Source organism: Hyperoodon ampullatus, assembly GCF_949752795.1.
Source record: "Hyperoodon ampullatus genome assembly, chromosome: 17".
Taxonomy (NCBI): Eukaryota; Metazoa; Chordata; class Mammalia; order Artiodactyla; family Ziphiidae; genus Hyperoodon; species Hyperoodon ampullatus.
The window spans coordinates 14,368,586-14,392,203 of NC_136930.1; the positions used below are offsets into that span (position 1 = coordinate 14,368,586).

Here is a 23,618-nt window from a genome sequence, read left to right on the forward strand (position 1 = left end):
ATGGGGAAGGGGTAGAAACTAAGGGTTTTAAAATGAATCCAAATAAAATGGGAGCTTAATTCATGTCTGAACACTTAGTTATAATACTAATGAAGCTCTGGCTTGAATGGATTTTTAAAGAATTTATTCTGTTAAAAAAGAAACATAACAGGGGATGGGCACAGACATATTACAATTGCGGGCCTGAGGGAAACAGTAGAGAAAAAGCCTCCTTTTTTTAAATCGCGAAATCAAACTTTGTTCCTAGTCCCTGAAATGAAATATAGTCCCTTTCAGGGTTGATGTTGAGTTTCCAGACCTTTAAGCACTATTAACAGCCAGCTTTCATTATTTCTAGGTGAATTCAACAAAACTCCATTCTTGTTAGAAATTATGAAAGACATTTCTGTGAAAGCTGTTAAAACCACAGTCAATAAATCTGGTAAATTCTGCTACTTGGTCAGTTCCATTATTCTGTTCCTCGTCTCAATCTAATTGGCTTTTGTTTGTAAGATACACCTATAAACAAGAAATATCAAGACAGAAATACAGAGGCACTGTCCTCAGACTCTCTGAGGGCTAGCAGTCTTCATGAAACTTCATGTGGGAGTGGAGGGCTTCCTGACCTGGGAAGGTCTTTCCACAGATGTTACAGGAACAGCCTTCATCCTCCTTGTGCGAGCGTCGGACATGGCTGTCGTGGGCAGCGTGGGATGCGAAAGATTTACCACAGTACTTGCATTTGAAGGGCTTCTCCCCGGAGTGCTGTCTGATATGTGTGCGGAGTATACTAGAGGCAGTGAACCTCTGCAGAGGACAGAAAGCAGGAGAAAAAATAAACTTCCATCAGCTGGACAACCAGTGAAAGAAAGGGGTTAATTTCACTGTTACCAATCCTTATGTCACCCCTTAGTTCTCCATTCAGCGAACCTTGGGCTTTAATGCTATAGGGCACGCTTAGTCAACAGGTGTAGCCTTAATAAAAAAGGACACGATGGGGCTTCCCTGGTGGCGCAGTGGTTGAGAGTCCGCCTGCCGATGCAGGGGATGCGGGTTCGTGCCCCGGTCTGGGAGGATCCCACGTGCCGCGGAGCGGCTGGGCCCGTGAGCCATGGCCGCTGGGCCTGTGCGTCCGGAGCCTGTGCTCTGCAATGGGAGAGGCCACAGCAGTGAGAGGCCCGTGTACCGCAAAAAAAAAAAAAAAAAAAAAAAAATTGTGTACAGGTTTTCGTATAAACATATAAACCTTCATTTCTCCGGGATAAGTGCCCAGGAGAGCAACTGCTGGGTTGTGTGGTGGTTACAAGTTTAGTTCTTAAAGAAACTGCCAAATAGCTTTCCAGAAACGGCCAAATAGTACCATTTCAGATTCCCAAGTACTTTGCTGCTTTTACCTGTCTTTTCTTTCCCTTATTTATAACCTTTCCCTTAATTCATTTCAATACTCTGCTCTGACCTTTGTCACTTTCAAGTATTTATTAGCGATGTAATGACTCCATTTATTGGGAGTCCATTGACAGAGATACAAAACACCGGGTTCAACCGGTGACCTTGGATTTGGGGGGCTGGGCACGCATGGGGTTGGCCCACTGCTCAGTAAGGAGCACAAGGTGTAGGTGTCTAGGACACCCAGACAAGGACAGTCTCCATCAGCTTAGGTGACGGTAAGTCAGAACGCCAAACAGCTCAGTTATGCCCCAAGTGCACTGAGTTCCCTCTTTGGGCACCTCTCATTCCCAGGTTAGCCAGAAGACCAAGGTGAGGATCAGAATTAGAATGCCAGAAAGAGGAGGGGCGGTGGGATATTTTGAGCCTGCTCTGGAAATCCTGTGGGAGAGTATTCATCCCTCAGGATGGATTCCTCATCCATACAAATCCAGGGCCACCTTCCTTAGGTCTGTGCTGGCTCCATACGGTCTAGTTATGTCTTAGCCCCATTTTGCTACACTGTACACATTGGACAGTCCAAATGTATCTCATCAAAATAGAACATGAGGTGCTTTAGTATAATATTTTTAGGGAATGGTCAGACTTTTGTTTCTAGCCCAGCCACCCCTAACCACGTCTTTATCTCTTCATTTTTATAACTTATTACTCTGTATAATGAAGATTAGATGCCACTTCAGCGAAATTGCTCTAAAAATTTAGATCAGCAGCGTGTAAGAGTCTGTACTTTGAAAGACTGCATCATCATGTCTGCTATCATCAGGCTCCTGTAAATTTAGGGTCTATTTCATGACAAATGCCCTAGATGCCAATTTGGCAGTAGTAGGTTGCATCTGATCATTGTAAGTGAATAGGAGTATAATCTGGGGGTGGAAATTGGGGATGGGCTGACAATGAACTAATTTACCAGGAACTCTTATAAGCTAGGGTTTATGCCACAAGTTCTTATCCATGGACACCCAATCAGGGCTCAAGGCAGATCCCTTAAAAGAAGGTTCCATTTACCTTTGTACAATATACACAGTGGTAGGGTCTGTCTCCAGAGTGGACTCTCATGTGCTTGTTTAGGCTGGAAGATTGAGAGAAACATTTCCCACACGTAGAACACTAAAACGAAAAAGAAAAACACAGTTGAAACCACGTCTTCCCCTTAACAAGGTTATTTCACCATTATGTTTATCTGGGGGGAAGAACTATTGTATTTATTCTGTGCACATCTGTAGGCAGAGGATCAAGCAGACCCAAGCTGAAGGTCTAGCTGAGACAGGAGAAAGGCATCCCGGGACTACAGGGAAGAATCTGGCAGCATGGGTTCTGGTCCAGAGGCTGCTAATGCTGTGACTAAGGCAGTTCATCGGAAGTCTTTGGGTTAAGTTAGCTGCTTCAGATGTGAAACGACAGTGTATATAGAGGCCTGAATGTGTCCTGCTCTGTCAACAAGTAGCTGTGTGACCAGAACAAATCAGTTAAACTTGGAATCTTTGTTTCCCCAATTTTCCTCATGGGCAAAAATACCTGTCTAGCCTTCCTCACAAGGCTGTGAGTAAATCACAAGCCCCCAGCAATTAATTCAACAAGTATTTATGGAGAACCTCTCAACACTCTGCTAGAGACAAGGAGGAACAATCTAGTGGGGGTAGGGACGAATATGTAGACCAAAGCGGCAATACAGGTGACAGATGACTCAACACATGTACCTACAAAAAGAGGGTAATATTTTGGGGGGCCAGTGAGAGCATGTGGTAGAGCCACTTGCTGTGAACAGTTCCTGTCATTTCTCTGTGTTCTTGACCCTGATGACTTCTGTGCAATCTTCTCAGGAATTCTGAACCAAATAAAGGAAACTATTGTGTTTCTGGACCCTCTTCCGCAGGTGTCCTTATGGGCACAAACGAGAGCCTGGCTATTTTTAGATGGTGGGATTCTGGGGTGGATTTTTTTTTTTTTTTTGCGGTACGCGGGCTTCTCACTGTTGTGGCCTCTCCCGTTGCGGAGCACAGGCTCCGGACGCGCAGGCTCAGCGGCCATGGCTCACGGGCCCAGCCGCTCCATGGCATGTGGGATCTTCCCGGACCGGGGCACGAACCCGTGTCCCCCGCATCGGCAGGCAGACCCCCAACCACTGCACCACCAGGGAAGCCCTCTGGGGTGGATTTTAAAAGTCTTCTTTAATTTTTCTTTACTACTTGACGTTTTAATAATGAGCATGTATTGTCGTTACTGAAGCAAAAACAGATGTTGAAGTTCACATTGCAAAAAAGAACAGATCAATTATAAAAGGGGAGCAATTAGAACATGAAACTGTTCTTGGAAATTAAACAACAAAAAAGTATAGAATAGAAATGCTGTATGTAATAGACTCAGCTGACTGCTAAAGACTGAATACATGACATAACAATTAAGGTTGGGGAACTCTCAGAGAATGCAGATGAAGAAAAATTAAAAGTCAAGTACAGGGAGGTAGATTCAACCTAACATTTGGCTAAAAGGAATCCCAGGAGAGAACAAAAATCGAAGACAGATAATAGCCAAGGAAAGGACAAGAGAATTCCTTTGAGCTTATGACTTGTGCCTTCAAGTGGAAAGAATACTTTGTCTTCTACTGACTACAAAGCAGGAAGAAAAAAAAAAAGGAAAGAAAGAAAAAACCATATAATGTAACACATTCTGTTAAAATTTCAGAACTCAAAAGTTAAAGAACAATTTTCACAAAGCAGGAAACTGGTTATTTACAAAGAAACAAGAACCAGATTGGCATCAAATGGTAGAAGAAATGATTCTTTAAAAGTTCTACAGGAAAATTATTCCTATCTAAAATTCCATATCCAGCCAAACTATCAAAGACGTATGTGAGTAAAATATCCTCAAAGAAGGACTCAGAAAATGTTTCACTGTGCACTGCTAAAAACGATTACTTGAAGATGTGCCCCAGTAATATAAAAAGAGAAATCAAGAAAGAGAGTGGCATAGAAGAATCAGTGGAGCTAAGGAAGGTAATGAAAGATATCCAAATGTGACCGTTTACAGGCCTAAGGAGCAACTGGTTCAAATCAGAACAAATTCAAATCAGAATCGGATTTAAAAAAGACATGAGTATAATTTCAAGAATGTAAGTATTATACAAGTTATATAATTAAGAAGCAAAATTTATCACTTGCAATTAAAAATCCCAGCAAAAACAAAAGCTTGCAAGGAAGTCAAAGACAAAATACAAAGAAAGTTAAAGTCTGGCAGCAATTTGAACAAGTCATGGAGAAAAGAAACGCCTTCTGAAAAAAAACAAAGTTCTCTCGCCATTGGTCAGGTGTTTCAAAAAGTTGGAGAGAACTGACATTCTGAATCTATGTATGAGCTCTTTGTAGTCATCATGATGGACTACAAGGCTTTCCTCCAATATTTTTGTGTTATTCATTAATTTTGCCTGACAAATCAGCTGAAAAGGAGGTTGTTTAGGCTTTAAATGCTGGAAGGAGGGTAATCAAGGTTCTTCACTGTTGGTTATACACCCAACATCTTCTGATATTTTAAATCAGTAATTTTTTTTCTCTTTCAGCAGCTGACCTTGTTAAAAAATCATTTATCTGAAGTTCTGCCTGTCTGTTTCACTTGAGCTTTTTTTTTTTTTCTGTTCAAATTAAATCAAATGCTTTCTTTGGGGCTCCTGCAGAAATTAAATATACTTTATCATCTTGAAAGTTAAGTACTCAAATTAAAGTATATGAAATAAAGAAAACTAAAAGAGAATAAAAAATGTTTAGCAGTAAAGAAAAGAAAAGAAGAAAACCTCAGTCTTCTGAACATAACAAAGGAAGGGGAAGTGCCAGGGGAAATTCAGGTTGAGATGTCGGAAGAGCAGCTAGAGATACACCTCAGGCTCAGGACAGAATTCTGGCTTGAGATTTGAAACCATTTAAATGGTACTTATAGTCATGATAAAGGATCACACCATTCTGGGAGGGTTTGCAAAGAGAAATATTGTCCTAAAGAACTCTCAGGAACACTCAGTATAAGAGGATGCACCCCCTTCTCTAGCCTTTAAAAATTACTATCCTGGACTTCCCTGGCGGTCCAGTGGTTAAGACTCCAAGCTTCCACTGCAGGGGGCACGGGATCTGTTCCTGGTCAGGGAACTAAGATCCCGCATGCCTCGTGGACAAAATAAATTAATAAATAGTTTAACAAATAAAATAAAACTACTATCCCTCCACTCTACCATCAAGACCTCTCCTCTTTGGAAGCCCAAGACATTCACTTTACTACTACCAGCTTACACCTCCTCTTATCATTCCTGTCGTCTCTGGGCCTCCTGGTCTACGGTCCCCCGATTTCACAGCCAGCAGTACTTCCTACGGCTCCTCTCGTCGATCCCCAATCCAAGACCCACCATTGTCCTCAGTGTTTAGGCAAATGACCCACGTAATGTTCTAGTGTATATTTCTTGACCTGACTCAGATAACCTTTTCCTGCATTCTACTTTGGTCAAAAAACCAAACCAAACCAAACCAAACCAACAAAAACTAATCCTGTAGCTTCTGCTTTTTAAGCAACATCTTTTGATCTGGCTGCAGCAATCCCAGCAAATATCTTAAATGCTCCATCTCATCAACTGTAAGGTCCACCACTACTTTATCATTTATTTTTGGCTGTGTTGAGTCTTTGTTGCTGCACGTGGGCTTTCTCTAGTTGCATACCGCGGAGCAACTAAGCCTGTGCGCCACAACTACTGAGCCTGCGCTCTAGAGCCCGCGAGCCATGACTGCTGAGCCCGAGTGCCTAGAGACCGTGCTCCGCAACAAGAGAAGCCACTGCAGTGAGAAGACCGCGCGCCGCAACGAAGAGTAGCCCCTGCTCACCACAACTCCAGAAAAGCCCACGTGCAGCAACAAAGACCCAACACAGCCAAAAATTAAAAAAAAAAAATATTCTTACAAAAATAATACATGATAATTGTAAAAATACTCAGATTTTACGGGAGTATATAGTCCAGTGATTGTGATTTTTCCAGAAGCTTCACTGTGAACGGGAGGGGAGAGACAAGAGCAGTTTTATGATGACCACTCTGTTTTCAAATGGAGAAAACTGGGGGCTTGGAGGAGTCCTGACAGGGCAGGAGTCCAACCCGAAGCTGTCTGTACCCGAGCTTCAGCCTCTTTCTCCTAATTAAGACCAGTGGTAGCCAGCCCTTTCTTGCACCAAGCCTGGCAGAGCCACCAGGTCTCCAGAATGGTGGAAAATGACTCCCTAATGCCACCATTGCTTTTCTGCCTTACAAAATCCTTGGCATGGCATAGAGGCCATCCATCCTTTGGACTGTGCCCATGTTTCATCCTCGCCTGTAACTATCAACATGCCTGCACGTTGAACCTAGAGATTATCATGCTAAGTGAAGTAAGTCAGAAAGAGAAAGACAAATACCATACGATATCCCTTATATATGGAATCTAAAATACGACACAAATGAACCTACCTACGAAATAGAAACAGACTCACAGGCACAGAGAACAGACCTGTGGTCGCCAAGGGGGAGGGGCTGGGGGAGGAAAGGACTGGGAGTTTGGGACGAGCAGATGCAAACTAGTATATATGGGACGGATAAATAACAAGGTCCTACCCTACAGCACGGGGAACTATATTCAATATCCTGTGACAAACCACAATGGAAAAGACTATGAAAAAGACTGTATATAACTGGGTCACTTTGCTGTACAGCAGAAATTAACACAACATTGCACACATCATGGAAGAAGGTGTAGTTACCTAAAACCACAGGCCAGGGCCTTTCCCACCTGGAATGTCTCGAACGCCCCCCACCCCAGCCAATCAACCCCACCTAAGATATAAGCCAGACGCTCCACTGTCCTAGCTTCTTCTCACGGCCACCAGTCTACGAGGCCTTGCATAACCCACGTGTCCAGGTAGGACACCCTTCCTCTGTCCCCGTCTACCATGTACCTCCATCCTCACACTCGGGTGTCACGGCATTGGTTCACGTGTGCTCTTCCACAGCACTGTCGCCTCCTTCAGACACCCTGTCCCGTCCTCCCACCTGGTGTTGTGTCCCAGCAACACGCACGCAGGAGGCCCTCGGTGGTCACCCAGGGCTTTGGGGAAGCAGCATGAACGCAGAGTGCTGGAGCAAAGGGCAGGGTCACTCGCCGCCCTGACTCTTACCTTGTGAGGCCGATGCTTCTCATGAACGTGAAGGATATGGATCCGGAGCCGGTCTCTCTTCTCAAAGGACCGTTTGCATAAAGAACAGGGGAATTTCCTGTCACCCTTGTCCACACAGGGGGTGTACTTGAGATGCTTGTCTCTGTAATATTTGTAGGTGAATACTTTTCCACATCTTTCACACCTGTACCCTTCTGCAGAGTCTGTCAAACAAAGGGGGATAAGTCGCTCGGTCAGCTACCCTCCCTCATTCTTATTTTCTTCAAGGTGATTTTTTACAACTTTTTATTACCAAAAATTTGAAACATGTACCAAAGTCAAAATAATGGAATAAACCTTCAAGTGCCCAAACACCAAGCTTTGACAATGACCAACTCACTTATGTGACTTCCCTCCGTAAGGGATTATTATTTTTTTTCCATAATGGATTCTTTTTAACGCTAATTTCTCACTTGGTTCATAAACTTCTCAAACCATAACCTTTAATAGATAACAACTTTTTAAAAAGCATAACCATAATGCCATTGTCATACCTAAACAGTCAACCCTTATTCCTTACTAGAAACATATATATTTATGTACATACACACATGCATACGTGTTTCATTATTTTATAGTCAGTTGATTCAATGTAGGATTCAAAGCCTATTGTGCTGTCCACAGAGGCTATGTCTCTTCACTCTCTTAATCTATAGGTTCTCCTTACCTTTTGTTCCCGAAATATATTTGTTGAAGAAGCCCTTCCTCTGGCCCTGTTTCTGAGCAGGTCAGTCCTACAGTTCCTGACTGGCATTCTTTACAAGGTTCACATACCAAATACCTACCGTATTTGTCCCTTTCAGATCAGCCTGAGAGCTACAAGTTCCAAGGCGTTCACCCAGGACCTTGATGGACACCCACAGCTTCTCCCCAAGCTTCACGAGTTCTGTTCCATTTGACCCCATTTACGAAGCCTTAGGTGCCCTTTTAGCTTAGAGCCTACTTCTCTGAACTTTTAAGGAAGATTCTAGAACTAATACATAGGGTTATTGTGATGATTCATTTAACCTTAACACTTACTGACTTCTTATCAACAAGTGATACTATCACTGAGTGACAGACAGACTGAGAAAGGTAAATCCATTTTTATAAGGGGGGGGTGAGGTTAGAGAGGGTTCAGCCGACTCTAGCAAAGGAGGTGCCAGGCTCAGGGGTGTCTATGTATTGGGGGAAGGGGAGAGGACCAGGGCCACCTACAAAAGCATCCCTGCCGAGGACACTCTGGATTCCAGAGCATAAAGTGGTTTTGACTGTGAATGCATCCCTGAAACCTCATTGTCTGGCCCCAGGGAGGCAGAGAGCAGCCAGGAGTGAGTATATGCAAGAGTGTGAAGGTGGAAATCTTCTTAGTTAGCATCGGGACAGCAGGGAAGCTATTCATCGGGGGTTCTGGTCGTTGATAACTGCGTCCCAGGCATGTTTAACAGGTGGCTAAGGAAAGAAATCATTTTATTAAGTAAATAACCAGGAAGGCAACCACCAACGTCAGGATGATCCATTGCCCAGTCTTGTCTATCGCTTTCATTGAGGTGCTAATATTCTCAGAATCTCCCTGCTGGGGTGGTTTTTGCTCGGAGCTAGAATTTTCATTGGTTAGAAATACCTGGCCTTCCTGCTTCCTGGGGTAGGAAGAGGAGGTCTACAAGACAGGGTCAGCGATCTTTACAAATCAAAGCATGAGGGCACACCAGAATTCAGAATAAGGGTTCAGTAGTGAATCTGCATAAGAACCACCACTTAGGCAGAAATGACAGAGCACGCTCACCCTTACTAATCAGGCTGCGGCTGCCCACGTTTTCGGCTCAGGTCCTTGGAAATTTCTCTTAACCTAATTTTGTCCCGTTTCCTTTCCTTCTTCCTCCTCCCCATCTCAGTCTTTTCAGCCGAGGGGTTTCTCAATACCCAAAACTATACCTCTGCCCCACTACAGACGCACCGTTCGGACAGAGCTTGGTAACGATTAAGAGCTGTCTACACGTGCCACACCCTCAGCCCCCAAAACACACACTTGGCAGGTTTGCAAACTCAAGTAACCCGCCCACATAGGGCCCAGGCCCTTCCCTCCCGCTCAAGACCTTCAAGGGGAAGGTTCCCACCAAGCCTCACCAAAAGCCTTTGCAAAAAAGACCTTTCTTTTGAGAGGACAGAGGAATTTTGATTTTTCTTTCCATTTCATCCTATCCCCAAACATTCCTATTAACAGAAAACAAATGAATTTATCCATTAGTCTTCCCAACCAACTGAGCTGTTTACAAGTTCTCTGCCACAAGTTATCCTAAATATTTACACATCATCCTAACAGTGCCAATAAGCCTCGGATATAATTTGGTTCAGGAGTGGAGCACAGATAACTGCAGGCCCTGTTGCTTATATGATTAGGATCTCTGATGCCTGTATATTATTCCATGTTAATATATCATCATGTACTTAATTATTCTAGTATTGGGCATTTAGGTTGTTCGTGACTTTTCACAAACAGGGGTGACGCTGTATTAAAAATCCTTATGGACAAAGCTTTTCCTTTTGGACTATTTCCTGAAGATAAATTTCCAGAAGAGTATTACTGATACATTACTGATATATCCAAGGTTATGAACATTTTAACAGCTCTGATGCATAGTGCTGAATAATTTTTCAAAAGGATAGTGATGCTATTTTGCGTTATCAAGCATGTATCGTTCTCAAATCCACTTTTCACTTTTATTTCAAAAAAGCACTTGGTACATTTTTGGAAGTGACCAAAAAGTCTTGGCTTGGCGCCAAGCATGGGGCATCTGTGAGGTCCAGATTCAAGAGAATCCTGCACCCCACGCCATGCATTTATTGCGGTAGTGAGAAGACAGTTCACCGAAACGGTTCACCAGCCCCTCAGTATTTGGCTTCTAGAAAGAGACTGCTCATTAGTCACCTCCGAATCCCTGGTGAACACGTCCTTGCCCTTGGCTTCACTATCCCCCAAGCCTGAACTGCCTCGCCTCTCCCTGCCTACCTCATCCATCTCACCACATCCCTAAGCAGCTCTCCCCAGTTTAGCCCAGCCTTCTTCCTTCCTTCAAGGCACATGGGGATCCAGAGCAGGCGCTATTCAAGTGTTTAGGATTGTCTCCTGCCCTGAAGGGTCTCAGTCTAGCAGAGAGACACGCATGCAGACCATCACTGCAGTATGATGAATGCAGTTCACATTCTCTTTTACCTGCTACTTACGACATTTGTTCTAACATAATAAGACGGTCTTCTATCTGATTACCTATATTACAGTAATTTGCACTTGTCCGGTCCCACTCATGAGATCAGTGGTTCCCAGGCCTTTGCAGATATAAAAATCAACCGCTCAAAGAGCTTTTTTAAAATGCAAATTCCAGAGGCTCGTTCCCAGAGAGTGGGTTGGTAGTCCTCTAAAGTGTGACAGAAATGCAGAATCTCAGGTCCCAGCCCTGAATGAGAATCTGCATCTTTCCAAGGTCCCCAGGTATTCACACCCGCATTAAAATTGGAGAGTGAGAGTCTAGCTCCATGCTTCCCAAAGTTGACTAAGACCCACAGTAAGAAACAGATTTTATACTTGAGACCCAGTTCGCACACATCCATTTGAAACAAAAACCTCACCAAACAACGCTTAACTTAAATGAGATTCACATCAATATTTTCTATTCTATTTTATTCTCATTCTTTTTTTCCTTCTTCTTTAATACTGGTCTCTACCACCAAATCCCCCACCCCGCTAAGATATTACAACCCACTACTTGAAAACCAGTGCTCTAAAGCTTAGACTTCCGGAGCTGTGTGAACCTCAGCAGAGATGAATCAGAAGCTGGCTCACCTAAGGCAGAGGTTGCATCCATTTATTTCACTTTTATTTTATTCTCTGGGAGCGGTAGAAGAAAAGGTATACTGGGGTGAATGGGAGTAGCTCCAGCAGCTTTGGAAAGATGAGGGCATCTTCCTCCAGCTGGGTAATGCCCAGCTGGTTAGAGACGCCCTCAGTTTTGTGCTCTGAGTGTTGTGTTGGGAGGGAGAAGTTCCACAAGCAGGTGGAAAAGCTGCAGGAAGGTGTTGAGTCGGAGAAAGAGCCCAGTCCTTCCACTAAGACGGCCTCACTGGGGGAGGGGAAAGGGTGCACTCACCTTCCAAGGGCTCAGGCGTCTGCTTCCCGTGCTTTATGACCTGCAGGCTCACGGGAATGTCCAAAAACTTCTCATAGCAATCTCCATACCACACAAGGAGTTCTTGGTCCTGGCAGATCTCCTTGCAGGTTTCATAAAAGATCTGCCCTTGACATTGGACTGCAACCAGGTTCTGCTCCATGGGGAAGCGAGCACAGTTGACATAGGACATCCAGTTCCCTGCACCTCCTTTTCCATCAATAAAGTGGCTCAGACGACCATCTTCAAAGATCTAAATGAAATCAAACAAAGTTTGGAAATGCACATTTTTTTGGTCTGACCTAGAAAATAAATTTACTTATTAAAAATTTATAATTCAAAACTCACACTTGACCTACTGAATATATTTAAGATCAATATGATTGAGCCTAAATGGATTTATTAGCTTAAAGATACCTCTATAGGTAGTGTGACATTTTAAAGAGATTCTTACTTTTATCACTTCCTCGATTTCCAGATATCTAGAGTGAGCATATATTAGTTTCATAAACAGAGGCAAGGGAAACAGGAGGTTACATTTAATTCCACCACTTCAAGACAACCAATTAGTTTAGTATTTTATCTCAATTTAGTTTTCATGGGTATTGATGGAGCCATAATTTAATTCCTTCTCTGCTGTGGGCAATTCTACAGTCTTCAATGTTTTGTTATTACAAACAGCCCTGTGAAGTCTGGATTTCAGATTATTTTCCTCAACTATATTCCTTGATGTAGAAATCCACAGCGAGGGGCGATAATCTGATACATTCTGACGAACTGCAGTCCTACCATCCTGCCTCAAACAGAGTTAAGAGTATCAGTTTTCTAAAAATCCTCTTTAGATGAATGACATCGAAAATTTTAAATCTAGTCTTAGTCCTTTTTGGCATATTCTTAGCATCACTCTGTAATATTTAAAGTGTTTGGTTTTGTCTATAAATATAACCCAATGTATTAACTCTTTAAATGTATATTCCATGGCTAATCTTCAGAGGAAAATGCCTTAAGCCACCAAAAATTACACAGAATCCATGCAGAGGTGTTATCCTCAGGGACTGAACAGCCTGCCTTTCTTTATGTTGCAAAACAGGCAGCACAAGTCAGCAGATTACTGCCCGGAGGGGGCCCCCCCTCCCAGGCCAGGGGTCTCCCAGAGCGGCAGAGGCCAAGGTTTCCTCCACCCACCTCCCTCCACCAACCCGCCAGAAACAAATTTACCTCCCACATCAGGGAATTGTCCCCGTATGTCCTGACTTCGCTGGTGTTGACCACTTTACCCTGAAAGGGCCCAAATCTGACTCCTTTGGCGACAGGGCTGCTGCAGAACACACCAAAATGTGCCACTCCACCGAATTTCGTCTGCCCAAGGCAGAGACCTAGGAGAGACCCAGGGCGGGAAAGAAAGCCAGTGAGGAAACTGACTGCATTTGTGCTGGAAAAGAAATCCAAGCCAAGAAGCCCTGCCTACCTTCTGGTAGCTGAAGGGAGTTGTTATCCGGAGTCCGAGGAAGAGAACCAGACCCTAGAAAAAGACAGGGTTAAATTTTTATTTTTTCGATAAAATGTATTATGAAATGCTTTCACACGGCGCTATCCTCCCCACCCCCTAGAGCTCACCATTATCGTGAATTGGATGTTTACTTGTCCTTTCCTGCGCCTTTTACATAGGCCATTTCTCACGTGAGACTCAAAACGACTCTAGTGGGTTATGTTGTAATTAACCCCGTTTGCAAATTTAAGGAACTTGAGGATCAGAGATAATGCTGATTTTGAGACTCCCAGGTACCTTGCACATCCCGGTAGAATCTGAGCCGGCCTGATCAGCCCGCCCCGCATGAACCGTTTCTCTTCTCACTAAAACAATCTTGGGTGTCATGCGGTTAAGCAAATAGGGTCTCGGAGGTGAGCCTGCCATCCTCAGCTCCGTCTTCTAATGGAAGCGCCTACGCTCCGCTGCAGGACTCGCACAGCCTCGGACCCACCTGAAAGCGCCCCTGCCGCCTCCCGTCCTCACCTCTCTTCCCGCCTCCCACCCGCACCCCCAAGTCCCGGATCACGGGGACTGCCTTTACCAGAGCTGTCTGTGGGGACCAGGAGGCCCGAAATCGCGTGGCGCAGGAGGGCTGAGTTCTGAGGGCTGGGGATGACCCCGTAGAGAACTAAGTGCAGGTCTTCCTGGGTGAACTGGTAACGCTGAGATGCCTTCCCCTCTTGGTTCGCGAGTTTGGGGCCATCCTCAGAGCGCTCTCTCGGGGAGCACGGTAACTGCTGGGAGGGCTTCGGACTCTCAGGGAGCAGCGAAGCATCCACAGGGGGCGGCGGCACGAAAATTTCAGGTTCCCAGCACTGGCCACCGTCGCTACGGCCGCCAGCGGGGCCCGCGTCTTCACTGGAGACGCCTGTAAACTCGTGACTGCAGTTCGGGAAGTGCCGTACCTCCCTGGGGCGGCGGGGAATTGGGTACCACGGCGGCACCTTGCTGTACCAGGGCAGCTCGTAGAGCGGCTCCCTCTGCAGCGCCAGGCCGGGGCTCGGCAAGGGAGGCGCCATCCGGAAGGCGAAGGGGGACAGAGCCGGGGACGCGGACAGGGCCTCCAGCTGCCGGAAAGTTTGGAAACCCTCCTCCGCGGCGGTTAGGGTGTTCCCGTAGGGGCCGTAGGGCTGGAAAGGCGGGTAGTAGGCGTCCACGCGTTGGGGGCTGCTCTGGAGCCTGTCGGGCGGGTAGCACCCCTTGTCCTGGGGTCCGGCCTCACTTGGCGGCCGCAGAGCCATCCCGGGTCACGGGGCGTGGCGGGTCTGCGGAAGAACAAGCGCGGACCAGTGAGGGGCGCGGGGCGCTGCGGCCCGGCTCCTGCCTGCCCAGCCTCCACCGCCCGAGGCAGCCCCAGAGAGAATCGGATAAACTTCCCACTTCGATCCCTCAAGACCTACCCGCAAACGAAACAAAAACGGCAACAAACAACCCCGCTCCCGCCTCCCCCCCACACCCCAGAAAAGACAAACAAACTAAAACGAAAATCTGTCGGGATTCTGCCCGACTCCAAATTCCAGGTACGTGTCGCCTTTGCTTTCCCTCTCCAAACACGCCTTGACCTAGCAGGGCTCGTTTCCCACACCCACTCTCTACATCCGTCCCCAACCCCGCTCCTGCCAAATCCGTTTCAAGCTCCCTCTTCCGTCCTCTCCTCGGTCCCCGACATCCTCTTTTCCAGGGGGGGTCGGAGCCGCAGGGCCTTCCCACTCCCGGAGCCAGGAGCCGAGCGCAAGACCGAGCTTGGGGGCAGGCAGCAAGCAGCTTCAGGCGCTCCTGGGTCCCTAGCAGGGAGGGCAGAGCCCAGGGCCCGGGTTGGATCGCGTAGGAGACGCGCTCCCCCAGCCCGGGGGCAGGTCCGGGGAGGCTGCCCCGCTGCGAGGCCCGGGTCTGACCCCGAGGACCCGGGCGGTCCGGGCTGCCGGGAGGAGTAGGCCGCCGCCTTCGGCTTCCCTCCCAGCGCCGCAGCCCGCGCGGGTTCCCCACGTGGGCCGAGTCCCGCTACCTCCCGCAAGTCCCTCGGGAAACTCGTCACCCCACCTGGGGGCTTAGGGAAGCTGGGGTCGCCTCTCGGGAGCGTGCGAGGACGAGCCCCAGGCCAGGTGGGAGAGAGCAGGCTCCCGCCCCTGCGCCGCCGCCGCCCGTACCCCAAAAGGATGGCGTTTTGATCCCCCAAGGCTGGGGGATGGAGCCCCTTCAGAGCCGGCGGGTCCTGAGGGCAAGATCAATGAGCCCAATAAGGAAAGCAAGCAGGGTCGCGACTCAGAAATTAAAGAACACGGGGTCAGGAGAAGAGGTCAGCCACGACGAAGGCATCTGCCCGTCTCCTAAGCCCCCAAAGGCGCTCCGCTCCTGGCCTCCTCTCACCCCGAGGATCTGCGACTTGGGGTTGAAAGCCGCTTAAGGAGTAAAAGCTCCAAGAGGGCAAAACAACCTCCAAAACGAACTGCGCCAGAGACTGGTGCCGGCGCTTCCCGACCACCCCGGCGAACGACAGCCCCAGGCCACAGCAGCGCGCCGGGCTCTGAACCCACCTTCGAGAGCGCAGCAGCGGAGCGCTCGCCTCCGGGCCGCAGACGGGCGGCGCGGGCTCGGGACCGGTAGGCGTCGGGCGGGCCCGCAGGGCTGAGCCGGGTTTAAGAGGGCGGCGGGCGGCCGGGCGGGCGGGGCCGCGAGACCGAGAGAGCACGAGGGTGGGGAAGCGACGCGCGGCCCACGCGGGTCCCCAGGCCAGTCTCCTCCCCGCCCACCGCGGCCATTGGCCGACGCGCGACTCGCCCCGCTCCCCAGGGGGTCGTGCACTGAACTCCTCACTTCTGCAAACCCTGCCCGGAACGCCGGCCGCGAGCGCGCGCCTCCCGCTCTCTGCGTCCGGCACAGTTGAGGCTCCAGGATGGCGGTTAAGCCCGGGCAAAGGTGGCCGGGGTCCCCAGACAGGCTCCTCCGCGCCCTTGAGGCCGGGACTCGCGGGCCGGGGTCGCGCCCCTGCCTCTCAGCTTCCAGTTCCCAAGAGCCGAGCCTGGCCGAAGGCCGCGTCCAACCCCGAGGACCAGATGGACGTTCGTCCCTGACACCTCGTGGGAAGCCGGGCGTCGCCCCTCAGGTCCCAGGTGGGGACGCCTATATACTGCGGTGCCGCTCCCAAGGTTTCGGGTGGGTGTTGAGGCCTCTCGGGGGTTTCTACTTCTCAAGCAGCTGTCGCTGTCGGAGGACCGGCCCCTGCGCCGCCACCGAGGTCCCTTTCTCCCGGGAAGGCTCGCCACCTCGGACGCGCGGGGCTTTTCAGGCCCATACCTGGCGCTCCAAGACCGCATTTTCATTCTCTCCGGCCATTGAGGGAAAGAAAGGAGCACTTAGGCCCATTCACATTCACACAGGGAAGCATCTAGGGTGGGGGAAACCTTGGTCTTGTCGGGTGACCTTGGCCAGTTTCCTCGCTTCCTCTTTGCAAAATGGGGCGAGCACTCCCTGCGTCTGGGCGCCGCTGTGCGGGTTGAAAGGAGAGACGGAAACCCTCACGCCCGGCCTGGCCTTGGCTGGGTCGTTTCAAACGTGGAAGGAAGGAAAGGAGGCAGCATCCATCCGGCCGAGGGACGCCGCCGAAAGTCCTAAAGCCTGTGGCGGAACGGGACCTCCTCCGTGACCCACCTCGGTTTCCAGAGTAGCCGCGGCGCGGCGGACGCCTCCTCTCTGGGCCCCGGGGACCTGACCTTATAGCCTTCAGCGCCCGCGCGGCCGCGGGGAGAACGGTAGGCGGGTGCGGGGCCTCGGGGTTTCTTCGAGGGCGCGGGCTGGGGACGCCCGGCTGCTTCTCCCTGCCGCCGGCCGCGCCCACGTGCGGGGTCAAGTCACCGCGGCCGCCCGACAACCGCGCCGCCCGTGTGCAGACCCGTTTCCCAGTCGCAAGGAGGATCTGACAGGAGGGGCGGCGTGTGATTTTCCCCACCGGGATGGGGTGACACGGAGCCCAGGGTTCCTTCACCCTTTGTTCTAGATTCTATGCCTCTACCCGAGTTCTTAGAATCTTCACTAATAGGTAAAAAGTATCCGTCGACTCTCGTCCCGAGAGCCTCTGGGGAGGATCAGGTACTTGGAAAAGCAGAAGAAATTCTGCTGCCGTCTTCCTTCCGGGGGCATACCCACCCCAGGACCCCTACGACCCACCTCCATTTACTGTATCTTCCTTCCTTCCTCCCAGACCTCACCCGTAGGATTTAAAGACTGATGCGCCCGGCGCTTGGGTGGTCCGTGGATGTCAGGTCCTCAGGAGGCCATTTTTTAGTGAAGTCGCTCACTGGTTGTAGATTTAATTTTGAACAGGCAACGTGAGCTTTACCGTCAAGCCTTGTTCTGCAAAGATTCTAGAGTTTAAAATAGTTCTTAAAATATATTTTAAATTATAGGCTTCCTTGTTTAACCTTTAGAGAAATCGATAAAGAGTGGAAATCCCTGCCCACCCCTCATCCCTAACCCTCCAGAGGTAAAGCTGACTAACAGTTTGGCTTATTCCCTAGTTCCATTACTTTTTTGAAAAATACCATTTTTTTTTTTTCTAGCTGCGCCGGGTCTGCGGCATGCGGGATCTTTTTACTTGTGGCATGTGGGCTCTAGTTCTCTGACCAGGGATCGAACATGGGGTCCCTGCACTAGGAGCGCGGAGTCTTAACCACTGGACCACCAGGCAAGTAAGTCCCTACGAGCCTTTTAAACTGTATTTATATATGTGTGATTTTTTAAAAAGCAAAATGTGATTATACTTTAGACTTTTATGCAACTTTTCTCACTATCCACTAGTTATTGTTACTAACAGTACATTAGTATTAACTTAATTCCTTACAATGGCTGCATGGTGCAGAAATTCATTTTATGAGTGTACCTTAGTTTTTCAGCCTCCTCTTAGAAAGGTATTTAAGCTGTTGTCAGTTTTTCAACACTTCAAGCTACTTCTGGGAACACTGTTACACAAATACTTATTTGTGCTACTGGGCCTGCAGAATAAATACCGAGGTGTGAAATCTGTGGATCAACGGTATCAACCTTGAACATTTTGATAGGTACTTCAATCTGCTCCTGGTTTATACCTCCATCAACACTGAGTGTGAGTGCCCTGTGTCTCCACACCCTCACCTCATACGGAATATTGCCAGTCCTTTAAAGCTGCCATCTCTCACGTGAAAAGTGGTTATCTTTTTCTAATTTCCTTTTTAGTTATTTACCCAACAAAACTCCTGAACACCTTGCTCATGATGTGCTGGTCACTGGGAATACAACTGTGAGCGAAGCAGCTCCGTGCAGCCCTGGTCCCCACAGCAGTCTTATGAGGAAGATAAATATTTGTGTAAATATTTGACAAAAGTGTAACTATGTGATGGAAGCAAAGAAGAAACCATAAAGAAGGAATGAAAGGGAAGAGGAGCATGTCCTGACCTAGGCTGAGAGGATGGAAGGTGTGAAAGATCTCTAGAGGTTAACTAGGTGATGAGAGCAAGTGGTATTCCAGGTTAGAGGAACCCTTGGTGCCAAGGCTCTGAGGCCTGGAAGGAGTGTGTCTGATTCACAGAACTGAAGGATGCTTCCTGTGGAAGAGATAGCTAGGGAAGCTGGAGAATCAGCAGAGGCCAGGTCTTGCAAAAACACCTGTGAAGATATAAGTTTCCTTACATCACTACTTGCAAGACTTTATTGAAGGAGTACTAGGAAGTCTTTGAAGGGAATAGGAAGCTACTGCAGCCATCAGTATACTTCAACCCTAAATTATTTCACCATGCATATCACTAACTAAAGTGCAATATTTGTTTATGGTTCTTTTTTTTTAAGGTAAAATTTATATATGAAGACAAGCACACATCTTAAGTGTACCATGAGTTTTGACAGTTGCATAAATCAGTGTATCTCCACCTCCTATCAAAACATAGAGAGTGTCATTCCAGAAAGTCCTCCAATCCCCTTCCCAGGTGAGCCCTGTATCCACCAACCCCAGAGACAGCTGTTCTGTATTTTCTTGCCCCACAGATGAGTTTTGCTTGTTCTAAACCGTCATAATCATACAGGATGTACCCTTTTTGTTTTGCCACACTGCATGGCATGCGGGGATCTTAGTTCCCCAACCAGGGGTGGAACCCACACCCCCTGCAATGGAAGCACAGAGTCCTAACCACTGGACCACCAGGGAAGCCCCCAGGATGTACTATTTAGTGTACTGTTAGAGCCTTAGCTCTTTGACAGTTTTGTGTATTTTTTGTTTGTTTGTTTTTGGACAAGTTAATTTATTTGAACCTCAGCTGAAGAGTTTGTATGTTTGTGGTTTTTTTTTTTTAACATTTTTTAAATTTAACTTTTATTTTATATAGGAGTATAGTTTATTTACAATGTTGTGTTAGTTTCAGCTGTACAGCAAAGTGATTCAGTTATACATATATCTATTCTTTTTCAGATTCTTTTCCCATTTAGGTCACCACAGAGCACTGAGTAGAGTTCCTTGTGCTCTACCGTAGGTCCATGTTGATTATCTATTTTCTATATAGTCGTGTGTATGTTAATCACAACCTCCTAATGTACCCACCCCCCTCCCACTTTCCCCTTTGGTAACCATAAGTTTGTTTTCTGAGTCTGTCTGTTTCTGATTTGTAAATAAGGTCATTTATATCATTTTTTTTATATTCCACATATAAGTGACAGCATATGATACTTGTCTTTCTCTGTCTGATTTACTTCACTTAGTATGATAATCTCTAGATCCATCCATGTTGCTGCAAATGGCATTATTTTATTCTTTTTTATGGCTGAGTAATATTCCTTTGTACATATTTTAACACATCTTCTTTATCCATTCATCTGTCAATGGACATTTAGGTTGCTTCCACGTCTTGGCTGTTATAAATAGTGCTGCTATGAATATTGGCGTGACAGTGAAAAGTTTTGATGCACCCTGAAAAAAACATCCGGCCAGCAGTCATACCCCACTGTGAGGGGGTAGTGGGTAGGGGGTAATTATCTGAAGCCTATTTGGAAGACTTCAAATGGACCTTGAGGTTTTGGCTCCTGTCCACACTCCACCTTTAATGGTTTGCTTTTGCCAGGAGTATGTCGACGGCAGGTAAGACACCTTCGGCAACAGCATCAAAATGGCAGCAGTGTATCCTTGCAGTGGTGGGTTCTCACCTGGTACCTCATCAAGATTCTCTCTATGAAAGGCTCTGGTGCTTCCAGAACTTCAGGGAGTATCTTTACATAATTTATATCTAGGTCTCTCTCAGTTCTTCTTTGATATTGGAGTGTACTTTCAGCATTCTATAATGGTTTCTTTGAACTGCTCCATGGTCATGGGGTTTTGGGTTATCTTGATTGGCCAGCACTCTTCTAAGGGGCCCCTGCTTGGGGTAAATGATCGGATAGAGCATTTGTCTTGGCCAATGGATCACCCTGGACATTACTTATTTCTTTGGTAACATTAGGGTATTTCAGAGTTCCTTGACCTTGACAGGGATCCCCATTGAAATTAGCCTCACTGTTTCTAAAGCACCCAGACATCACAGATGACCTCAAGGCATATTTGCTGCCTGTGTATACTCTCTTTTCTCTCTCTGGTTAGCAGGCTCTAATAAGGGAAATCAATTCTGCCACCTGGGCTGTAAGGAATCATTCTAAGAGTGATTTGAGATCTGCTATGACATAGTCAGCCTGATCATTTCCTGTTTCCGTCTGTAGATCTGATCCATCAGGAATCACGGTCAAGCGTGGACTGTCCAAAGGCATTTCTGGTAAGTCTTCATGGGGCGTGGATGATTCTTGCACGAATGCCAGGGAAAATACGTTTTGCCTTCTTTGGGGACGGGAGGAGCATAGCAGGGTTCAAAGAATTACAGTGGAGAGAAATATGTGTAGGAGAAAGTAATGATATTTCATGGGATGTAAGCTGGCTTAGCCAGGAATGTTGTGCATTTCTTTCTTTCTTTTTAAAATTTTTATTTATTTATTTATTTATTTATGGCTGTGTTGGGTCTTCATTGCTGCACGTGGGCTTTCTCTAGTTGCGGTGAACAGGGGCTACTCTTCACTGCGGTGCGCGGGCTTCTCATTGTGGTGGCTTCTCCTGTTGCGGAGCACGGGCTCTAGGCGTGCGGGCTTCAGTAGTTGTGGCACGTGGGCTCAGTAGTTGTGGCTTGCGGGCTCTAGAATGCAGGCTCAGTAGTTGTAGCGCACGGGCTTAGTTGCTCCGCGGCATGTGGGATCTTCCCGGACCAGGGCTCAAACACCTGTTCCCTGCATTGGCAGGCGGATTCTTAGCCACTGCGCCACCAGGGAAGCCCTGTGCATTTCATTAAATAAACAAAGGTTGTACAGCTTGGGGGACCGTTAGGTTCAAAGAAGATTCTAAAACTTTTGGTCAGTTCGACTGACCAAGGATAGAGGGCTGTTGAAGAGCTAGCTGGTATGCAACATTCGTGTCCGTGACGTGTGTTCCCAGGAAAGGGGCCTCGTCACCTAAAGGTCCTAAAGATGAAGTAATTTCAGAGAAGTTGAGAACACCCTGTTTATAATACCTTTTTTCCATAGTGGGTCTGGGGAAGTTCTGGATGGCCTGTAGTCAGCCAATCAGAGGGAAGAGCTTGCCTGAGATAAATCATGCTCTAGGATAATGAGCCTTTTGTTGAAAACTGTAATTTTTTGGGACAGTATCTTTTTGTGCCTAAAGTCAGAAGGTAGGTAGAGTTCATTTTAGTGCTTTTCTAATCTTTAGGTTAGCAGAAGCTCATTATAAAGAGAAACTTTGAGGTCCTGATTAAGAACTTGTGAAAAGTAAGAAACCACAGTGAATCTCTGAGGCATGATGAGGCATGTATACTGTGGGTTCTCCCAAGGACAGGTGACTAGGTATTGATTATTTGAATTTGAGAGAACAGGTTCTAAAGAAGGCAGAATGTAGATGCACAACTGTAAAACAGATGGCCTTGGGTGGAAGTGGGGGAAAGAATAGTATTGGGAATTGACACCACTGGAATGTGGGGTATCATTATCTTAATGATAGCTCTGAGATGGTGAGTAAAGCTGTACACTCATTTATTGGTTACTTAATAGTCAGGATACAAGTATTCTAAGTACTAGTGCAAAGTGAAATGAGTCTTTTGTCTATTAGTCCTCTTACTGTGGGTTTTAATTCTTCCTTTCCTTCTGGCTTCAAGGGTACCATACAAGCTTGGGTAAAAGTTGGGATGGGGCAGTGAACCTTGATGTAATCCTGAAAATGGTGGTAAATTTTTGGTCCAGTAGAACTCCGGTACCTCATAGAGATCTTCAAGTGGCGTCTAATTTATGTATTTGTATCTGAATTCGCAATGGTGTGGTTATGAATATGGACATCTTCAGAATTTCAAGAAAGAGAACCTTGTTAGGAAATCTTCATCTGGCAATTCCATTTCCATAAATCCGTCTCCTCTTTTAAGTTTAGGCTGGGCAAGAGCATGTTTTTAGTGAAAAGACCAAGAATAACAGCAGCTGGGACATAGAGGATGCTTGAGGGCTGTTAGAGACATCCACCTCCTGGGTTTAAGTGACTTCAAGGGGGAGGGATGGGATTACTAGCAGGGTTATTGTTGAAAGTGTAACATCTGTAACTCTAAGAAAGCAGTGAGTTTGGCTCACAATAGTTCATGGTGATCCTTCTTGTGTTTTTGTTTTTAATTTTTAATTTTTTATTGAAGTGTAGTTGATTTACAGTGTTGCGTTAATTTCTGCTGTACAGCAAAGTGACTCAGTTATGCATATATATTCTTTTCCATTATCACTTATCCCAGGCACTGAATATAATTCCCTGTGCTATACAGTAGGACCTTGTTGTTTATCCCTGCTTGTGAGTTTTAAGGGGAGAATTGCAAGTTGGGAGCTCCCTTCTCCTTTGGAACCCCTCTCATTATCTGTTAGATTTTTCCTTGCCCAAAGCGGGACAGTTGGTCTTCCAGCATCCCTTTTGTTCATAGTAGCAGCAAGTATCCTTTCTGGGGGGAGCCTTTTGAGGGGGAGGCATAAGGAGTATCTGCAGTCATCCAGGTGTTTAATTTGAAAAAACATTACCTTGATTAGAGTCTAACTCTGTTTTCGTTCTCTAACCTTCTCCAAATATTTGGACAAATGCTATACATCTATCCCATTCTAGCCATGAAGTACCAATTCCCTAATTTCTGGCTTAAAGCTGTTATCTAAAAAATGAGGATAGGGACTTCCCTGGTGGCCCAGTAGTTAAGAATCCGCCTGCCAATGCAGGGGACATGGGTTCGAGCCCTGGTCCGGGAAGATCCCACATGCCGTGGAGC

General features: G+C 47.0%; 1 protein-coding gene across 1 annotated transcript; it reads right to left on the reverse strand.

Moving 5' to 3' along the window:
- Positions 1-558: 558 nt before the first annotated feature.
- On the reverse strand, positions 559-14,549 carry PRDM14 (PR/SET domain 14; the record flags this gene model as incomplete). The annotated part of the gene is made up of 7 exons (XM_079722132.1): positions 559-786; positions 2,431-2,532; positions 7,597-7,799; positions 11,760-12,030; positions 12,996-13,153; positions 13,246-13,299; positions 13,850-14,549. The coding sequence occupies 7 exons, from the start codon at positions 14,547-14,549 to the stop codon at positions 559-561; spliced, it is 1,716 nt and encodes a 571-aa protein (XP_079578258.1).
- Between the last annotated feature and the right edge of the window lie 9,069 nt (positions 14,550-23,618).